Genomic DNA, 22,500 nt, shown 5'->3' with positions numbered 1-22,500 from the left:
TCATAAACAGGAGATAATGAGTGTATGATCCGCTGTGCCGCTGCTTATATTGATCACACAGTAAAAATGGCCATTACCAGTCGTGTGTGTGAGAGTCTGAAGCCAGCGCTGGCGGCCGTTGTCCTGCTCCACTGCACACACACTTCACACACACACACACACACACACACACACACACACACTCGTTTACACCACACTTTATTCATCAGGAGAACAGCTCGTTCCTCACGTCATTACGTTATTTCTGTCATTGCACACGCGCAGTCCTTTCAGTTTCAGTTTTCAATCCGATCAAGTGTTCACATGTTCTCTCGATCGGATTAGAAAAGGAATAAACCACATCTTTCAATCCGATCGAAATGTCCTTCGTGTCGAGCTCAATCACATCGATTAAGGAGTTTTTACATGAAGGCTTTTCAGTGCGATTGAGCCGCCGGTCCCATTACTAACGGATTATCTGGTTGCATTGTCCAGGACTGGTCCCCCACTGGAGCTGAACTGGTCAGTGTCTGGATGGGAGACTCCTGGGAACACCAGGTCTCTGTTGGAGGAGGTGTTAGTGAGGCCAGCAGGGGGCGCTCACCCTGTGCTGTGTGTGTGTGTGTGTGTGTGTGTGTGTGTCTCAGTGTAGAGACAGGGACACTATACTGTCAAAGAGCCGTCGCCATCTCAAAAACCCGGGCAGACTCACGGAGACTCACTAGTAGCCTAGCCTTGACTTAAAGGGATACTTCAGGATTTAGCATTAAGCTTTGTATCAGTAGAAAGCCAGTATTATTTTCGAATTATTATACTTTCCTCCCTCATATCCCCCTGAGACGAGATTTATGTATTTTTAGTCTGGAAAAAATCCCCATATGACGCAAAAATCTGCATATTGCGTCATATGAGGATTTTTTGGCCAGAAGCGAGAGACTACAGCCAGTAGGAGGCGCTAGATCCGCATGTCTTCAGCCCGCCCATAGCGGGATCTCACTCACAGAATATACAAATAGTGTCAGCCATCTTTTATTTGGAAGCTAAGCTAACAGGCTCTTGTTCTGTGGAGAAAGCTGAGTAGTAGCGGTGACCATCCTCTTTTCCAAATGTCCGGGATTCGGCTTTTGCTTTCTGCAGTCGCCATTCATTGTTTACATGCACACCTTTTGTTTCAATCTAACTGAACTCATCCCGATTGGTGAATCTGACTGTAGACATGTAGTTTACATGAACGCTAAACAAGTGATCGGTTGATGTGCGTTTTAACATTGCTAAGAAAATTCCCGCTCCTCCGTGAGAGATACGAGACCGGTGCGTCTCACAGGCGCCGCTCATCAGTAATCCCGCCACCGGCCTCGTGCCGTTCTCCCGCGGCCGTCAGTCTCGTCCCGCTCGCCGTTCTCCCGTGGCCGTCAGTCTCGTCCCGCTCGCTGTTCTCCCGCGGCCGTCAGTCTCGTCCCGCTCGCCGTTCTCCCGCGGCCGTCAGTCTCGTCCCGCTCGCCGTTCTCCCGCGGCCGTCAGTCTCGTCCCGCTCGCCGTTATCTCGCGGCCGTCAGTCTCGTCCCGCTCGCCGTTCTCCCGCGGCCGTCAGTCTCGTCCCGCTCGCCGTTCTCCTGCGGCCGCCAGTCTCGTCCCGCTCGCCGTTCTCCCGCGGCCGTCAGTCTCGTCCCGCTCGCGTCGTTCTCCTGCGGCCGTCAGTCTCGTCCCGCTCGCGTCGTTCTCCTGCGGCCGTCAGTCTCGTCCCGCTCGCCGTTCTCCAGCAGCCGTCAGTCTCGTCCCGCTCGCCGTTCTCCAGCGGCCGTCAGTCTCGTCCCGCTCGCCGTTCTCCTGCAGCCGTCAGTCTCGTCCCGCTCGCCGTTCTCCCGTGGCCGTCAGTCTCGTCCCGCTCGCCGTTCTCCAGCGGCCGTCAGTCTCGTCCCGCTCGCCGTTCTCCTGCAGCCGTCAGTCTCGTCCCGCTCGCCGTTCTCCTGCAGCCGTCAGTCTCGTCCCGCTCGCCGTTCTCCAGCGGCCGTCAGTCTCGTCCCGCTCGCCGTTCTCCTGCAGCCGTCAGTCTCGTCCCGCTCGCCGTTCTCCCGTGGCCGTCAGTCTCGTCCAGCTCGCCGTTCTCCAGCGGCCGTCAGTCTCGTCCCGCTCGCCGTTCTCCTGCAGCCGTCAGTCTCGTCCCGCTCGCCGTTCTCCCGTGGCCGTCAGTCTCGTCCCGCTCGCCGTTCTCCAGCGGCCGTCAGTCTCGTCCCGCTCGCCGTTCTCCTGCAGCCGTCAGTCTCGTCCCGCTCGCCGTTCTCCTGCGGCCGTCAGTCTCGTCCCGCTCGCCGTTCTCCTGCAGCCGTCAGTCTCGTCCCGCTCGCCGTTCTCCCGTGGCCGTCAGTCTCGTCCAGCTCGCCGTTCTCCAGCGGCCGTCAGTCTCGTCCCGCTCGCCGTTCTCCTGCAGCCGTCAGTCTCGTCCCGCTCGCCGTTCTCCCGTGGCCGTCAGTCTCGTCCCGCTCGCCGTTCTCCCGTGGCCGTCAGTCTCGTCCCGCTCGCTGTTCTCCCGCGGCCGTCAGTCTCGTCCCGCTCGCCGTTCTCCTGCGGCCGCCAGTCTCGTCCCGCTCGCCGTTCTCCCGCGGCCGTCAGTCTCGTCCCGCTCGCGTCGTTCTCCTGCGGCCGTCAGTCTCGTCCCGCTCGCGTCGTTCTCCTGCGGCCGTCAGTCTCGTCCAGCTCGCCGTTCTCCCGCGGCCGTCAGTCTCGTCCCGCTCGCCGTTCTCCCGTGGCCGTCAGTCTCGTCCCGCTCGCTGTTCTCCCGCGGCCGTCAGTCTCGTCCCGCTCGCCGTTCTCCTGCGGCCGCCAGTCTCGTCCCGCTCGCGTCGTTCTCCTGCGGCCGTCAGTCTCGTCCCGCTCGCGTCGTTCTCCTGCGGCCGTCAGTCTCGTCCAGCTCGCCGTTCTCCAGCGGCCGTCAGTCTCGTCCCGCTCGCCGTTCTCCCGCGGCCGTCAGTCTCGTCCCGCTCGCGTCGTTCTCCTGCGGCCGCCAGTCTCGTCCCGCTCGCCGTTCTCCCGCGGCCGTCAGTCTCGTCCCGCTCGCGTCGTTCTCCTGCGGCCGTCAGTCTCGTCCCGCTCGCGTCGTTCTCCTGCGGCCGTCAGTCTCGTCCCGCTCGCGTCGTTCTCCCGCGGCCGTCAGTCTCGTCCCGCTCGCCGTTCTCCCGTGGCCGTCAGTCTCGTCCCGCTCGCTGTTCTCCCGCGGCCGTCAGTCTCGTCCCGCTCGCCGTTCTCCTGCGGCCGCCAGTCTCGTCCCGCTCGCCGTTCTCCCGCGGCCGTCAGTCTCGTCCCGCTCGCGTCGTTCTCCTGCGGCCGCCAGTCTCGTCCCGCTCGCCGTTCTCCTGCGGCCGTCAGTCTCGTCCCGCTCGCCGTTCTCCCGCGGCCGTCAGTCTCGTCCCGCTCGCGTCGTTCTCCTGCGGCCGTCAGTCTCGTCCAGCTCGCCGTTCTCCAGCAGCCGTCAGTCTCGTCCCGCTCGCCGTTCTCCTGCAGCCGTCAGTCTCGTCCCGCTCGCCGTTCTCCCGCGGCCGTCAGTCTCGTCCCGCTCGCCGTTCTCCCGCGGCCGTCAGTCTCGTCCCGCTCGCCGTTCTCCCGCAGCCGTCAGTCTCGTCCCGCTCGCCGTTCTCCCGCGGCCGTCAGTCTCGTCCCGCTCGCCGTTCTCCCGCGGCCGTCAGTCTCGTCCCGCTCGCCGTTCTCCCGCGGCCGTCAGTCTCGTCCCGCTCGCCGTTCTCCTGCGGCCGTCAGTCTCGTCCCGCTCGCCGTTCTCCTGCGGCCGTCAGTCTCGTCCCGCTCGCCGTTCTCCCGCGGCCGTCAGTCTCGTCCCGCTCGCCGTTCTCCTGCAGCCGTCAGTCTCGTCCCGCTCGCCGTTCTCCTGCAGCCGTCAGTCTCGTCCCGCTCGCCGTTCTCCCGCGGCCGTCAGTCTCGTCCCGCTCACCGTTCTCCCGCGGCCGTCAGTCTCGTCCCGCTCGCCGTTCTCCCGCGGCCGTCAGTCTCGTCCCGCTCGCCGTTCTCCCGCGGCCGTCAGTCTCGTCCCGCTCACCGTTCTCCCGCGGCCGTCAGTCTCGTCCCGCTCGCCGTTCTCCTGCGGCCATCAGTCTCGTCCCGCTCGCGTCGTTCTCCTGCGGCCGTCAGCCTCGTCCCGCTCGCCGTTCTCCTGCGGCCGTCAGCCTCGTCCCGCTCGCCGTTCTCCCGCGGCCGTCAGTCTCGTCCCGCTCGCTAAACCCGAATCCCCGACATCTTGGGCGATCTCAAAAACCCGGGCAGACTCACGGAGACTCACTAGTAGCCTAGCCTTGTTGTTTAACTGCGCTCTTACCGGTAGGCGTGGCTTGGGCGTGGCCTCGTAGGGCAGCGAAGCAAGTGCATTCTGGGAGTTGTTGTCTTTCATCCCCATGAGCCAAAAATACATTTTCTGGCTTTTCTCAGTCTAGAAGGCTCCAAATTAAATAATAATTTCACATTTCTTCTACATAAATGACCCAATTTAAAGGTGAAGTATCCCTTTAATGTACAGGTGAAACTCGACAAATGAGAATATGGTGCAAAAGTGCATTTATTTCAGTAATTCAACTTAAAAGGTGAAACTAATATATTATATAGACTCATTACATGCAAAGTGAGATATTTCAAGCCTTTATTTGTTATCATTTTGATGATTATGGCAGATTATGAAAACCCCAAATTCAGAATTAGAATATTGTGAAAAGGTTTTTCATAAACTGTAAGCCATAATCATCACAATTATAACAAATAAAGGCTTGAAATATCTCACTTTGCATGTAATGAGTCTATATAATATATTAGTTTCACCTTTTAAGTTGAATTACTGAAATAAATGAACTTTTGCACCATATTCTCATTTGTCGAGTTTCACTGTAGACGTTTCTCTCGTGACGCGTTCCCCTTTCTGACTCTGATTTGCTGCTGTTGCTTTAAGGCTTGATGATGTGATCCCGGCGCTCCTGAACATCTGCCGGCGAGATGAATGGGAATGCTAACGGACAGAGACTCCAGGTGTTTTATTGACCTCCTTTTTACTCCATAAAGCGCATTGCAGTGCATTGTGGGATTGGTACAGGTGATTCTGGGACAGAAAGAAGGAAGAGTAAATCAACAAGATGCTTCTGTGATGAAGTGAGCGTTATTATTCAGTGCTGTGTGTGTTATAATAGTTCTCGGCTCTAATTAGTCCTTCTGCTGGTGTGTGTGTGCGTGTGTGTGTGTGTGTGTCAATTGTCACTTAGTACAACTTCACATTTCAAGTTGACTAAATTTTTAATTAAGGCATCATGAACACTTTATTTTGACCATTCAGTTGAGTACAATCATACAGTATATTTCAGTTTACATACATTGCTCAATGCAATCACAAAGTGTCTTTACAAATATATATATGCACAATTACCTAATGTGTTTTAAATGTAAATTGTACTCTAGATATGTTCAACTGTTTCAAAGTATACATTTTTTTTCCCTTTATGAACACTTTTTTAAAATTGAAAAAATACTGTTTTTACAGTGTGTGTGTTGTTTTCTAGTGAACATTTCCACTGGTCTTAAATAATTTCACCTGAGTTTGAGTTCGTCGGATCGTGTGTGTGTGTGTATGAGCGTCTCGGATCCAGAGCTGGTGTGTGACTTGATTGACAGCTGTCAGTCTCAGATCCAGAGCTCACATGTGATTTGATTGACAGCTGTCAGTCAGCAGGAGGGTCTGATTCACACTGATCCTCATAAACACACGTGATCTGATGTTATTTACTCTTATCATCCGCATCTCATACATTGCCCATCCGTAGAACACGCGTGACTTCAGACGCCTCGACCTTTACAGAGTCTTATAACCGGAGGCAGGTGAACACACACACACACACACACACACACACACTCACATGCTAACACGCGCACACACACACACACACACACACACACACACACACACACACACACACACACACTCACATGCTCACACACACACACACACACACACTCACATGCTCACACACACACACACACACACACACACTCACACTCACATGCTCACACACACACACACACTCACATGCTCACACACACACGCTCACATGCTCACACACACTCACATGCTCTCACACACACACACACACACACACACACACACACACACACACACACACACACACACACACACACACGCTCACACACACACACTCACATGCTCACACACACACTCACATGCTCACACACTCACATGCTCACACACACACACACACATGCGCACACACACACACACACACACGCACACACACACTCACTCACTCACTTACTCACTCACTCATTAACACACACACACACACACACACACACACGCGCACACACACACACACACACTCACTCATTAACACACACACACACACACACACACACACACACTTCTTCAGTTTGAGGTCATGTGTGTTTCCTCCGCTCTCCTCGTGTGTATCGGCCTCATTTACGTAATGAACTGTTTGTGTGTGAACAGCTTGAGCTCTTCTGTGTGTGTGAGTGGAAACACACATGGCAGTCATGTGACCCGCTCGCCCCAGCAGAAGGAGAACCGCCTAATGACTTCATCACGAGACGGAGAGAAACAGAAACTGGAGGAGGAGAAACATTTATTATTGAGAATCAGTGTCGCTTTCAGAACCTTCATCATCAGGGTTATTATCGGGAACTAAAGCTAAAAACATGTTTATTGGGATTAAATAAATGTTAACTGAAATAAAATATGAAAAATATATAATATTTATTATTTTATATATATTTTATATATATATATATAAAATATATATTTATGGGCTCTCTGTGGGCGGGGCTCTATGTTTGTGGGCGGGGCTCTATGTTTGTGGGCGGGACTCTGTCTGTGGGCGGGACTCTCTGTTTGTGGGCGAGACTGTTTGTGGGCGGGACTCTGTCTGTGGGCGGGACTCTCTGTTTGTGGGCGGGACTCTCTGTCTGTGGGCGGGACTCTTTGTTTGTGGGCGGGACTCGGTTTGTGGGCGGGACTCAATGTTTGTGGGCGTGACTCTGTTTGTGGGTGGGACTCTCTTTCTGTGGGCGGGACTCTCTGTTTGTGATCCACTGGCGGGACTCTCTGTTTATGGGTGGGACTCTGTGATCCACTGCGCAGGATGATGTTTGTGGGTGGGACTCTCTGTGGGCGGGGCTCTATGTTTGTGGGCGTGACTCTCTGTTTGTGGGTGGGACTCTCTGTTTGTGATCCACTGTGATCCTCTGTTTGTGATCCACTGGTGGGACTCTGTTTGTGGGCGGGACTCTGTTTGTGATCCACTGGCAGGACTCTGTTTGTGGGTGGGACTCTCTATATGTGGGTGGGGCTCTCTGTGGGCGGAGCTCTATATTTGTGGGCAGGACTCTCTGTTTGTGGGTGGGACTCTCTGTGGGCAGGGCTCTATGTTTGTGGGCGGGACTCAATGTTTGTGGGCGGGACTCTGTTTGTGATCCACTGGTGGGATTCTGTTTGTGGGCGGGCTCTATGTTTGACTGACGTTTGAGAAAGCTGTTTGGATACAGTCATTGTTTGGTTTAGTGACACAGAAACACCCATTCTCTGAGATCTCAGGTGTGTGTGTCTGATAACAGACGAGCGTCTCGTTCTCATTGTTCGGGACGGTCTCTGAGGGATTCTCCGTGGGATTCTCCGCTCTGGTATTAAGCAGATGGCCTGTGCTGATCTGTCAGATCTCTGCACTTCAAGATCCACTCTGACATTTCCACAGACGCGTGTGATCTGAATAGAGGTTAGCGGGATACGGGAACACACACCGTCCGAGAGGCTCGTCCTCGGGTCACGGCAGAGGCATGATGGGATACGTCTGGCTGGAGACGATGATAAAGGAGGAAGGACAAAAGCAGACCTGAATACATTTACCTTTACCTGTCCAGTCTCCACACAAGAGCCTGAATAAACTCAGGGAAGCCAAAGCGAATGCATGAAGAAAAAAAAAAAAATCACCCGATTTCTCCGTTTTATTTCCGTTTCACGTCAAGATAAACTGAATGTAAGTGAGAAATGGCAACTAGCTGAAATAAAATAAGTTCATTTGTTATATTTTTTTGTATACAGTGAAAAAAATTGGTGTACAAACTATTTTCACTCAAAAATGACACAGATATGGCAAGGAACACATCGCATTAAACTGAAACAGTGAGTACTCCAATAGACTTTCTTTACAATTGTGAAGTAGTATTGTAAAAATAAAATTGTTATAGTATAGTATTGTAAATATGTTTCAGTCTGAATATGCAGATATGTCTACTATACATAATATACAGAAGTGTTTTTGGTCACTCAGGGCATGATGGGTATGTCATAAAGTGCAGTAATATCTACATCCAAGTCCTAATTCGATTAAATGTACTCACTATATAACTATGTGGCAGCAAAAATATTTTTTTTTCTTTGTCTGTTCATATTTAAAACATTTTTATTCCAGTTCCAGACAGTTCACGGTGGTGGTGGATCCATCGCGCGGTGGATGTTAACGTGGTGGATGTTCGCGCTAACGTGGTGGATGTTCGTGCGGAGGATGTTCGCACTAGCGTGGTGGATGTTAACACGGTGGATGTTAGCGCAGTGGATGTCAGTGCTAGCGCAGTGGATGTCAGTGCTAGCGCAGTGGATGTCAGTGCTAGCGCGGTGGATGTTAGTGCTAGCGCGGTGGATGTCAGTGCTAGTGCGGTGGATGTTAGCGTTAGTGCGGTGGATGTTAGCGTTAGCGCGGTGGATGTTAGCGTTAGTGCGGTGGATGTTAGCGTTAGCGCGGTGGATGTTAGCGTTCGTGCGGTGGATGTTAGCGTTAGCGCGGTGGATGTTAGCATTCGTGCGGTGGATGTTAGCGTTAGCGCGGTGGATGTTAGCGTTAGTGCGATGGATGTTAGCGTTAGCGCGGTGGATGTTAGCGTTAGCGCGGTGGATGTTAGCGTTAGCGCGGTGGATGTTAGCGTTAGTGCGATGGATGTTAGCGTTAGCACGGTGGATGTTAGCGTTAGCGCGGTGGATGTTAGCGTTAGTGCGATGGATGTTAGCGTTAGCGCGGTGGATGTTAGCGCTAGCGCGGTGGAATTTTAGTGCGGCGTCTTCCCAGCTAATGGAATGTTCTCGCAACGTTCTGGAAAAGTTATGAACAAACGTTATTCCAGTAACGGTAATAGAACGTTTGTTCAGAGTTATCCGGTATTTAATAATGTTCTCATAACGTTAGCACAAAACCATTATTTATACAGCGTTCATGGAACGTTTTCTGAAACATTTTAATTTGACGTTATTCTAATGTTTTTTAGATGTTTCTAATCACAACTATTTTTCAGATGGTTCAGAAAACATTAAAAACTAACATTCCCATAATACTTGCAAAATAGGAAAATAGAGAAAACATTCTCATATTGTTTTTCTCTGATGTTCATTTCACTTAACCACGAAAAAACTTTTTTAAATGTATCAATTCATTTGAATATATATGAACCGGATTATGATATAAACAGAACTTTCAGAAATCAGATTGAATTGATTCAGATTAATGAAAACCAACGCATGTAACCTAGTGTGATGTTCCGTTACTGAACGAGGCTGTCGGCGGGAATCTGCTCATTTACTAGCATTTTAATGTTCATTAATATTCATGAGCTCATCAGATGAGGATTATAATAAATATGTCAGATTTTGACTTCATAATCTGAACGAGCAGATCTGGTCTTCATCAGTTTTCAGTCAGTTCAGATTTGTTTGCAGTGTGAAGACAAAGAGGTGTGTGTGTGTGTGTGTGTGTGTGTGTGTGTGTGTGTGTGTGTGTGTGTGTGTGTTCCAGTCCTGAACAAAAGAGGTGTGAGAATAATGTGTGTGATATGAATGTGTTTTAATGAGATGCAGCACAAAGGCTTCTGGGATTGCCAGGTTTGTCTGCGCGAGAGGGACTGTGCTCAGATCAGCTCACATGCGTTAGTAATTAATACAGATTACAAAACCCATTCAAGCCGCCAATAACATCTGACCCGCGGGCCGCTTACATTGAGCTCGTTTGATTCGGGAATCTTTAATAAACGACCCGTTTGTGTCAGATCTCATTTCACTGGGAACAAACCTACTTCCTGTTTCCCTCGTTCCACTTCCTGTCTGTTGGTCACCGTGGAAACGGGATCTGATCAGCTGTCAATCACAGGAATGATTTGCGTTTCTGTATTGTCTGTGGTAATCGACAGTAAATTACTTTTCATTTATCCCAGATTATATCATATAATTTACTGGCCTTTTATGGTAATAATATATTCATGAGCCGAACACAGCAGGAACATAGTCAAAAGTTTGGGATCGGTAAGATTTAAAAAAAAAAAAGAAAAGTCTCTTCTGCTCACCAAGGCTGCATTTATTTGATTAAAAATACCAAAACATTAATATTGTGAAATATTATTATAATGTAAATCAGCTGTTGTCTATGTGAATATAAAGTGTAATTTATTCCTGTGATCAAATCTGAATTTCCAGCATCATTACTCCAGTCTTCAGTGTCACATGATCCTATGTCAGATTTGGACAGGTAAACGTGTTAATGAATGAGACGGGAGTTATTGTGTGAGACGCACCTGAGGCTCAGGACGAGAAACACACTTCTATAGTGAATCAGAGACATGATGAGCAGTTCATCTCCTCTAAACTCTCCAGACGAGAGCTGAGCTGCAGGCTTGAGGAAACACCCCCCGCCGCAGAGGCTCATGGGATAGCACTGGATCTGACACACCTGCAGGGGATTGTGGGAGATCAACCGGCCCACACACTTATACAGAGAATTATATGAGATTCCTGCTGCAGTCGAGATCAGAAAAAAATCAATAAAAATAAGTGGGAAAAAAAGGCTTACTATCTAAATAAATTTCATTAAAATAAAAAAATTATTGAAATTATCCAAATTTATCAAAAAAAAAGCAATTTTTAAAAATAAATAACTTTTTCTTTATTTAAATAAATAACATTTGATTAAAATAATGAAATACATTTGTTAATAAGTTTGTTTTAAATAAATAACAATGTATTGCTTTCAATGAATACATTTGATTAAAATAAATGTACAATTTAAATAAACAAATTTGATTAAAATAAATAAAACTGATTCAAATAAGTAAATACAATTTCGTTTCAACAAAATGATTCAAATAAATACATTTGATTAAAATAACTACCAAATTTTGTAGATAAAAAATGCATACTTATATAAATAACATGATATTTAAATAAAAATAGAACATTGAATAAAAATACAATTTGATTATAACATTTGATTAAAATAAATAACAGAATGTGTTAATATAAATAAATATGATATTTAATTAAATATCAAATTAAATTAATAAAATAATTTTTAAATAAATAAATTTTATTAAAATAAATACCAAAATGTAATTAAAATGAATAGAAAATGAGTCAAATAAATTTTGATTTAGATAAATAAATGTATTCATATAAATAAATTAAATTATTTTAAATAAATAATACATCTGACAATGCAGTTCTATATTGAATAGGGGGAAATCTATGATGTAACGTAATTTTCTAAATATTTTTAACATATTAATACATTTTAGTTTTGGGGTTCCTCGCACGAGGATGATGATAATATCATATTTGTGGGTCCTGATCTGGCGAGTAGCAGCAGATGAAGCCCCATGATGCCGTGTTTCAGCCGCGGTGTGTTACAGGGTTGCGGCGCGTTGCATCACGTCTCTGCACAGGTATCATGTCAAAGACTACAGGTTCAGCCATGCAGTCAAGACTCCAGTTTGTGTCACGCATGCTTTACCGTTAGACTTTTGGTTTATTAACTATCTGCACTTAATTAAAAGAGAAAACAATATCATTTTTTTCTGCCTTCATTTGATTCAGTAAACAAGTCTTAATCTCTTCAGTCATTGTTCTTCTCCACTAAATGTATCTTGACGTAAGAATGTTGAGATATTTGTGCTGGAAAACGAGACAGAGGAAGAAGATTGAGATTGAGAAGATTGAAGATTGAGTTATGCTCTATATTTATGACGTCTCGTGGAAGTCGTATGATGTGTCCAATGACAAACAGACTATCAGTCATTTATCTCTGAAAATCTTCAATCTCTCTCTGTTCTGCATATTTAAACTAGTCTGGCACTTTGCATAGGTTGTAAAACACGCGACGTTTGAGCGCGAGTGTGTTTTGGGTGTACTGTCTCTTTAAGTGTGCGAGCTGAAGATTGGCGCTTGAACAGACGCTTCACTACAGAGCGATTAGGCTGATGAGTGTGTCGAACAGGAGAGTTTGGAGCAGATGTCTGAGGCTCATTTACCAGGATCATTCTGGAAAGTGTTTGCTCGCGTCCCATGATGCATCAGCTCCTCGTGTTTCTGGCGCTGTGAATGAATGAACCCGTCTGACAGAATCCTCCAGCTCTCACGGGATTCTCACACACTAAAACACTGGGTTTAAAATAACCCAATTTGGGTTGTTTTCAACCCAAGGGCTGGGTAAATATAGTACAGAAAACATGTTGGGTTAACTTTACCCAGCAAATTGAGTTGTTGATTTAACCCATCATACTGGATAGATTTATTTTTATAGCTTTTTATAATTTTAATTTTTTTTTATTAATGTCTACAGATTAACTTCAATCCTCTAAACTTAAAAAAAAAAAAAACAATACTCCACACAACCACTGGTTTGCATGACCCTGCCAATCAGTGTATAGTTCTGAGAACATATTTTTGTTATATTTACACTGATTTGTTACACTTTAATATTCTGTTCCTTTTCAAATAAAATCATAACATTTTATGTAAGGCATCAGGCGTTTCCATCAAGCGTTAAGACTGACGCGACACTCGTGACTCACGTCGCGTTCCTGTATGCTGCTTTCATAAAATTAAACGATATACAGAACAATACCGAATTCATAGATGTAAAAGATGTACACAAACCTGTATTTTACCGAAGACACGCACCAGCTACACTGCTCTCTCCGGAAGAGGTCTAAAAAGCCCCTGATAAATAACTCAATCCGCAGGGTTGTTACGTCTGATCCAGGATCTCTGTAACACAGGAAAACTACCAAACACTGAAAAAATAACCCAAAAAAGCTCAACCCAGGATTTGGGTAGAAAAAATAGCCCAAGATTTTTTAGAGTGCAGGTTTCTCTGGTTTCTCTCGGGTTTCTCATTGGGTTTCTCATTGGGTTTCTCATTGGGTTTCTCATTGGGTTTCTCATTGGGTTTCTCATTAGGTTTCTCATTAGGTTTCTCATTGGGTTTCTCATTGGGTTTCTCATTGGGTTTCTCATTGGGTTTCTCATTGGGTTTCTCATTGGGTTTCTCTCGGGTTTCTCATTGGGTTTGTCAGAGGTTTCTCATTGGGTTTCTCATTGGGTTTCTCTCAGGTTTCTTTCGGGTTTCTCTCGGGTTTCTCATTGGTTTAGTCACAGGTTTCTCATTGGGTTTGTCAGAGGTTTCTCATTGGTTTAGTCACCGGTTTCTCATTGGGTTAGTCACCGGTTTCTCATTGGGTTAGTCACCGGTTTCTCATTGGGTTAGTCACAGGTTTCTCATTGGGTTAGTCACCGGTTTCTCATTGGGTTAGTCACAGGTTTCTCATTGGGTTAGTCACCGGTTTCTCATTGGGTTAGTCACAGGTTTCTCATTGGGTTAGTCACAGGTTTCTCATTGGGTTTCTCATTGGGTTAGTCACAGGTTTCTCATTGGGTTTCTCTCGGGTTTCTCATTGGTTTAGTCACCGGTTTCTCATTGGATAATGAGAATAATAAAACATCTAACAGTTATAGAGGGAATAGAAAAAAATCACTCAATAGAAACTAAATATTTTCCAATGATATTTTAAATTGGTACAGTATTGTAGTACACCAACTTAAATAAGTCTACATTGGGTGTTGCCCATGAAAGTATATAGCTGTATTTAAACTTTAGGATGGGGATGATCATATCTGAGGGTTTGTGGCATTAAAAATAATGAAAAGTCCTGTTATAAACACTATATATAATACAGTAAAACTCTCATCCTCTGCCTCCTCTATCCCTCCACAAACACACAACAGATCCTAAAAGTTCCCCGGATGATGATAAACAAACTCAGCTGGAGGAAATAAACCACATCTGACTGGAGCAGAGCAGCAATTACCCACAATGCACAACTAATTACATCATGTAAACAAAGAGTTCCTGCGACGCCCCTCTGGTGGTAAAGTCAGACTCCATCCATCACACACTCACTTCACATGAACGTCTGTGAAACTGAATGTAAAACGGTGGTTATCTAACCTGTCCACAAGACACGCACCTGTAGAGCTGCACATCGAATAACACCTGCTGCGGATCGATACACACGCAAATGAGTATTGATCGTCCATCAGGGTCTGTGTGTTGTCTGCAGTCAATGTTCAGACGTGAGGAGGAAAAACACTGACACAAACAAACGAATCAGTGTTTCAATCAGAAATACGTCATCATAATTAACGGCCTAAAGCGTCTCCTCTGATCTGATGCCGTCCCTACAGATGCCTCAAGAGCATCACCAGGGGTCTAACCCAATGAGAAACCCAATGAGAAACCCAATGAGAAAACCGAGAGAAACCCGAGAGAAACCCGAGAGAAACCCAATGAGAAACCCAATGAGAAACCCAATGAGAAACCCAATGAGAAAACCGAGAGAAACCCAATGAGAAACCCAATGAGAAAACCGAGAGAAACCCAATGAGAAACCCAATGAGAAACCCAATGAGAAAACCGAGAGAAACCCAATGAGAAACCCAATGAGAAACCCAATGAGAAACCCAATGAGAAACCCAATGAGAAACCCAATGAGAAACCTGAGAGAAACCCGAGAGAAACCCAATGAGAAACCCAATGAGAAACCCAATGAGAAACCCGAGAGAAACCCGAGAGAAACCCAATGAGAAACCCAATGAGAAACCCAATGAGAAACCCAATGAGAAAACCGAGAGAAACCCAATGAGAAACCCAATGAGAAAACCGAGAGAAACCCAATGAGAAACCCAATGAGAAAGCTGAGAGAAACCCAATGAGAAACCCAATGAGAAACCCAATGAGAAAGCTGAGAGAAACCCAATGAGAAAGCTGAGAGAAACCCAATGAGAAACCTGAGAGAAACCCAATGAGAAACCCAATGAGAAAGCTGAGAGAAACCCAATGAGAAACCTGAGAGAAACCCAATGAGAAACCCAGTGAGAAAACCGAGAGAAACCCAATGATAAACCTGAGAGAAACCCAATGAGAAACCCAATGAGAAACCCAATGAGAAACCCGAGAGAAACCCAATGAGAAACCCAATGAGAAACCCAATGAGAAACCCGAGAGAAACCCAATGAGAAACCCAATGAGAAGCCAGAGAGAAACCCAATGAGAAACCCAATGAGAAACTCAATGAGAAACCCAATGAGAAACCCAAGAGAAACCCAATGAGAAGCCAGAGAGAAACCCAATGAGAAGCCAGAGAGAAACCCAATGAGAAGCCAGAAAGAAACCCAATGAGAAGCCAGAGAGAAACCCAATGAGAAACCCAATGAGAAACCCGAGAGAAACCCAATGAGAAGCCAGAGAGAAACCCAATGAGAAACCCAATGAGAAACTCAATGAGAAACTCAATGAGAAACCCAATGAGAAACCCAATGAGAAACCCAATGAGAAACCCAATGAGAAACCCAATGAGAAACCCAATGAGAAACCCAATGAGAAACCCAATGAGGAACCCAATGAGAAGCCAGAGAGAAACCCAATGAGAAACCCAATGAGAAGCCAGAGAGAAACCCAATGAGAAACCCAATGAGAAACTCAATGAGAAACCCAATGAGAAACCCGAGAGAAACTCAATGAGAAACCCAATGAGAAACCCGAGAGAAACTCAATGAGAAACCCAATGAGAAACCCAATGAGAAACCCAATGAGAAACCCAATGAGAAGCCAGAGAGAAACCCAATGAGAAAACCAATGAGAAACCCAATGAGAAACCCAATGAGAAACCCAATGAGAAACCCAATGAGAAACCCAATGAGAAGCCAGAGAGAAACCCAATGAGAAACCCAATGAGAAGCCAGAGAGAAACCCAAAGAGAAACCCAATGAGAAACTCAATGAGAAACCCAATGAGAAACCCGAGAGAAACTCAATGAGAAACCCAATGAGAAACCCGAGAGAAACTCAATGAGAAACCCAATGAGAAACCCGAGAGAAACTCAATGAGAAACCCAATGAGAAAGCTGAGAGAAACTCAATGAGAAACCCAATGAGAAACCCGAGAGAAACTCAATGAGAAACCCAATGAGAAACCCGAGAGAAACTCAATGAGAAACCCAATGAGAAACCCGAGAGAAACTCAATGAGAAACCCAATGAGAAAGCTGAGAGAAACTCAATGAGAAAGCCAATGGCAGAGAGTCTCAGGCGCTGTCGCTGGTGAAAGAGAGGAACGAGACAGATGGACAGACAGACTCACAGAAAGATGCAGGACGCTCGTAATGAAGCACAGCCGGTTGTGTTGATGCCGCGAGCCGCTGGTGTTTGTTTGGGCTTCAGGCTGTGAACATGAACTCCGTTTAATAGAGGACGATATCTCTGACCCGAGGGCTTCACACACACTTACTGAAGATGATTGGGTTTCGTTTCAGTCAAGCATCACTATTACTGTTGAAAACTTCAGCAAACCACACAAAACACCCTAGCAACCACACATAGCAACACAAAACACTTTAGCAACCGCATGATGCCCTGGCAACCACCCAGATAGTGTACTAGCTTAATACTGCAATCTGTACTGTATACTGCATACTTTCTCTGGCTCTCTCTCTGTGTGTGTGTGTGTGTGTGTGTGTGTGTGTGAGTGTGTGTGTGTGTGTGTGTGTGTGTGTGTGTGTGTGTGTGTGAGTGTGTGTGTGTGTGTGTGTGTGTGTGTGTGTGTGTGTGTGTGTGTGAGTGTGTGTGTGTGTGTGAGTGTGAGTGTGTGTGTGTGTGTGTGTGTGTGTGTGTGTGTGTGTGTGTGTGTGAGTGTGTGTGTGTGTGTGTGTGTGTGTGTGTGTGTGTGTGTGTGTGAGTGTGTGTGTGTGTGTGTGTGTGTGTGTGTGTGTGTGTGTGTGTGTGTGTGTGTGTGTGTGTGTGTGTGTGTGTGTGTGTGTGTGAGTGTGTGTGTGTGTGTGTGTGTGTGTGTGTGTGTGTGTGAGGAACAGGACGGTCAGATTTCCCCGGTGTCCGGCTGCTGTGTTATATACCGAACGGCCTGTCAGGAATGATTTATGAACTCATAACGCCTGTACTGTACCTAGTCATATTTTAGCCTGACACTTATTATTGAAATGAGACATTTAGCCGTGTGAACGCTAGCAGAGCGCCGGGACACTAGTTTCTCTCGCTCTCCTCCAGCGGCGGGAATTACGGTTTGGGGAATTTAATGGCACTTCTCGGCTAAGTGCACGACTCCATTTTGGATTGTGTTTGAAAATGTAAATTGATTCCCGGCACACAAAGACCCGAGCCGATGTTTGTGGAGTTTATTAGTCTGTCCGTCTCGGAGAGCTTTACTCTGCGCTGCTGGAGTGAATGCTGGTTGAATCATGTGGCAAACATTTAGACTTTCAATGGCAGACAACATGCTTTTTATGACATTTTAAAAATTATTATTTGTTTTTGTTTTTTATTTTATTTAATTAGTTTGTCTGATGCTTTTATCCAAAGTGACTTACATTACAAGCAAGATTTACATGTATTATATATATATAATTCTATTAGTTTGGCAGATGTTAAAATAAAATATATTTTAAGTTACATTATGTAACATAACATTTTATTTAATTATTGGTTTGACAGAAGCTTTTATCCAAAGCAACTTACATTGCATTTAAGATTTACATGTTTTTATATATATTTTTTTTTCTTCGTTTGGCAGATGTTGAAATAAAATACGTTTTTGTTATGTAATATGATCTAACATGAGTTATGTGTTTTTGATGGTGTGTGAGCGCTATGGTATCTTCTGTCTGTCTGTTGTGCTCTCGTGATCGTCTCGTCTGTAGATGTGGCTCTGCTTCTTCCTTCAGTGTGTGTTCAGTGTTGTTTTATGTGAAGCAGGTCTCAGATCAGTTTGATGGATTCAGATTTAGTTTGATGCTCATTGGTGAAATACTAACGCACTCACTATCAAGTGTTCTGCGTTATTTAAAAGCCACTGAAATGCACTTGAAAGATGAGAAGATGGAGAACCAGAGCAGAGAGGTTCAGAGACGAGGCGTCAACGCGATCTTTGTCTCCGTTATTTATGAGCTGCTTGTTTAAAGTGTGTGTGTGTGTGTGTGTGTGTGTGTGTGTGTGTGTGTGTGTGTGTGTGTGTGTGTGTGTGTGTGTGTGTGTGTGTGTGTGTGTGTGTGTGTGTGTGTGTGTAAAGCTGGAGTGTTTCCAAGCGCAGCTGCTGTAGATCCTGTGCAAACACTCGTTCTCCAGTGGAGAGTCCTGAAGATCAGCAGCACTTTCACGTTCACCACTGAGACGGAGATATATATATTCCTCAATTTGAATATAAGGAGCGCATAAAAGGGCAAATAGTAATTTGAATTTAATTATATACTACAGGATTTACATAAAAAAATCGTACCAACTCCAAACTTTTGACAGTACCACGTCTCCGTCTCTCTAAAATTATTCAGACACCAGATATAATTTTTGATATGTTTTCACTAGTGTGATCAGGACACTATAGTTCATTTATGAAAGTGAGGAGAGCAAAATAAAGTAAACTGTGATATATTATACCCAAAAAACATTCATACAGTGACTACCAGTAAAATTGATACAAATTTGGGACCAAAAACACTGACACTGGTCATGTTCTGCTGAAGTGTGTGTCTGTAACTGCTAATGCTCTTTTACACACACACTGAACACAATGAAGGGTTGCTTGGTAACTGGTTGCGCTAAACTGGTATTATCTAATTATGAAATTATCAATATGAAAATTTTGGCCGATACCGATAATTCTTTATATTTGATAGCCGATAACCGATATTATTCTAAGATACTATTTTTTCCCTTTCTAATCATATTTCAAGAAATTAAAAAGCATAATGTTGAACAGTGCGCATCTGAAGAGTCTCAGCTGAAGGAAATAATACATAATTTATTGGCTTTAATATATCGGCCAAATATATTTACCAGTCCGATAACATATATCGGCCGATGTATTGTGCATCCTAAGTTCATGTATGATTAAATTCCGCTTTAAATTCTCTTATAATTCATATGTGCTGCGATCATAGTTTCTGGAGATAAGGAGGGATGAACCTCTGTTGGCGACGCGTTAGCAAGTGTTGTCCTCATCATCAGCACTGGTCTGCATGCAGCTAATGCTAACGGGCTAGCCGACAGATGCCCGACCGTGGCAGGAATAATTATTATTCATATCCTCAATTGGGATGAATTGCTCCATCTGGCTCTCATTTAAACAATACGCCGGAACCTCCTCCAACACCTCTTTCTCCTTCTCTTTCTTTGAGCTTGGTTTCTTTTCATTTAGAGACCCAGAAGAGGGCAAGCGTGGCGCCGCTAATGCCTCAAATCTGCTCGTTTTTCTCTCAGCCTGTCATGAGCCACGGGCCACATCATTTATCTGCCCACCGTCCGCCTCTCTGCTCCACCATTCAGTTCCTCCACCAAAACAGCGTGTTATTCGACTAAATAATCATCATTTATTTTCCAAATGTAAATGAATAATATTATATCTGGTGCCTGTCCATTAATTTTCCTCCATATAGTGTTTATATTACCCGCGAGCCGCTGGAACGGCAGTATATATACGGCTGTGTTGGTTTGACCGTATTAGACTGTAAATGGTGAGATTCACTGGACTACTTCATCATGATTGTTCTCTCCGCGGGCCAATTACTGAGCTAAACGAAGCCTCTCCTCGCCGGTACATATGCAGAACAAACGCACGCTTCATTCACATTCAGCAAACACACGCTTGAGTCGTTCCAACAGTGAGCCTGATGAAAGCATCAATATTATATGACGTCAAACAGCGTCTCATCTGCATTGAAACAGTCTCCGTCTCAGCGGCGCGTGTTCATTGGTAATTTATAGCGATAAAGGAACGCTTGTAATTGCTCTATTATTCAGAAAGCTGCTTTACCAAGGGTTTTCTCTGACATATATACGATTTGCATGGGGATTAGGTTGTATATTTAATTTTGTGTCTGAAATTGTTATAAATGTATACATTTAAAGGTGAAGTGCTTTATTTCTGCACCAACAATGACTGTTTTCCATCATGTTTCCTGAACACGCCCCCGTCTGTCATTGGTCAGTTGATCTGATAGCCCCGCCCCACTCTCACTCCATTGGTAATCGGAAAAATCGGTATGGGCATATCGCACTTACAAAAAAACAACAAATCAGAATCGGCCAAGAAAATTGCAATCAGTGCAACTCAGAGTTATTGGCTTTAATAGATCACACAAATTTTCTTATCATACTGATAACGATATCAATTAAAATTTACATATATCGGCCGATACCGATATGGTGGACGATATATCGTGGTGCTTCATTTCGGCGCCAGTAATGACTGTTTTCAATCATGTTTCCTGAACACGCCCCCGTCATTCATTGGTCAATCACTTTGGTAGCCCCGCCCCACTCTCACTCCATTGGTTATCGGCAAAAATCTGTATCGACAGGTCACACAAAAAAACAGTCATCGGAATCTGCCAAGAAAATTGCAATCGGTGCATCTCGAATTTATCGGTTTTAAAATATCGGCCAAATTTTCTTATCAGACCGATAACAATATCAATAAAAATGAATATATATTGGCTGATACCGATATGGTGGCCGATATATCGGGGTGCTTCATTTCATTTCAACAATGACTGTTTTCAATCACGTTTCCTGGACACGCCCCCGTATGTCATTGGTCAATCGGTCTGATAGCCCCGCCCCACTCTCACTCCATTGGCTGATTCAGGAGTAGTTCAGAATCAAAAAGTTACGTTGTTATTTTCCGAGCTGTAAACTCATTTCTGAACTGTCAGTATGAACTCTTTGAAATGATCCAATAAAATATGCATGAATATAATCAAACTCCCATCATTTGGACCCGATCTTCTGATCGCTCTTCACTGTGATGGATTCAGACACTCTCATGTATGATTTACTTTAGATTGAGAGACGCACACCGCTCCAGATCACATCTAAATGATGCTTTGAAACGTTTCTCAGCGGCCGCCGCCGGATGATATAATGTGTGTCATTAATAGCCAATCAGTTTCCTGCGCGACTCAATCTGCTCAATTCATTCCACGAGAGTTTAATTACAGATTACTGATGAATAGACATGCAGTCGCTCTGTTGTTCTGGATTCTGTCAGTGTGTGCTTGTGTGAATCAGTAAAGAATGGTTACAGAAATGCTAATATTTAGGCCTGGATTTAAGAATTATACAGTTTTAGCATAAACAAACGAATAAACTCAATGTGATGCATATTTGTCTGTGTTATGTAAGTGGATGAATTTTTTTATATGTGATTCAAAATGCATAAATAGGTATTAAGGAGGCACGATATATATGTAAATTTTTAATGTTATCGTTATCGGCCTGAAAGAAAATTTGGCCGATATATTAAAACCGATAAATACTGTATTATTTCCTTCAGCTAAAACACTTCAGATGCGCACTGTTCAACATGATGCTTTTGAATTGCTTGAAATATGATTGGAATCACTTCATAAAAGTGCAACATGTGCAGCCCAAATCTGTCATATGGACCACAGAAAATTATAATGAGAATATTATTATGTCATTATTAACATAATCATTATTTAAGTGTGTGCTTGGGACATGATGAGACTTGTTTTAGTAATCAGGCTCTCAAAAATTATATAATTTAGAATTGATTTAGATTTATCAGCCAATATATCGGCTTTCAAGTATCAAGAATTATCGGTTATCGGGCAAAATGTTCATACCGGTGCATCCCTGATAGCTATGTCTTCTGAGGAGACGTTTAGCAGGATGTTCACACTGCTCTGACACTTCGTTTAAAAGTGCATACGTGTGCAATGACAGTGTGTAAATCATCGTTTCTCGCCGGTTACAGGTGAACGGGAAGGATCTGTCGAGAGCGAGCCATGATGAGGCGGTCGAAGCTTTCCGTAGCGCCAAAGATCCCATCGTGGTGCAGGTGCTCCGGCGGACCCCTTTGCCCCGGGGTCAGGGGTCATGCCAGGACGTCCAGGTGGTGGACGTGTGCACGCAGACGGAAATCACCTTCGAGCACATCATGGCTTTGGCCAAACTCCGTCCTGCAACGCCACCCGTGCCGGACGTCTGCCCGTTCCTCCTGTCGGACAGGTACAAACTCCTTTCACGAGCACATGAGGGGCTTTCGCACCGGATAGTTCCAGGAACGAGCCTCCAGGGTGGTTCCCCGAGAGCTAATGGTTCCCCTAGGAGCGT

General features: G+C 45.2%; 1 protein-coding gene across 1 annotated transcript in view; it reads left to right on the top strand.

Moving 5' to 3' along the window:
- LOC306994090 (PDZ domain-containing RING finger protein 4) overlaps window positions 1-22,500 on the top strand; it is a 50,752-nt gene that overhangs the window by 2,613 nt on the left and 25,639 nt on the right. Inside the window, exon 2 of the mRNA XM_079604404.1 lies at window positions 22,142-22,395. Within this exon, the coding sequence (XP_079460530.1) occupies window positions 22,142-22,395 (254 nt within the window). The remainder of the gene's footprint in view (window positions 1-22,141; window positions 22,396-22,500) is intronic.

This window comes from Phoxinus phoxinus (genome assembly GCF_949152265.1).
Source record: "Phoxinus phoxinus genome assembly, chromosome: 25".
Lineage (NCBI taxonomy): Eukaryota > Metazoa > Chordata > Actinopteri > Cypriniformes > Leuciscidae > Phoxinus > Phoxinus phoxinus.
The sequence above is the reverse complement of the archived record's forward strand: the minus strand, read 5'-3'. Positions and strand labels throughout refer to the sequence as shown.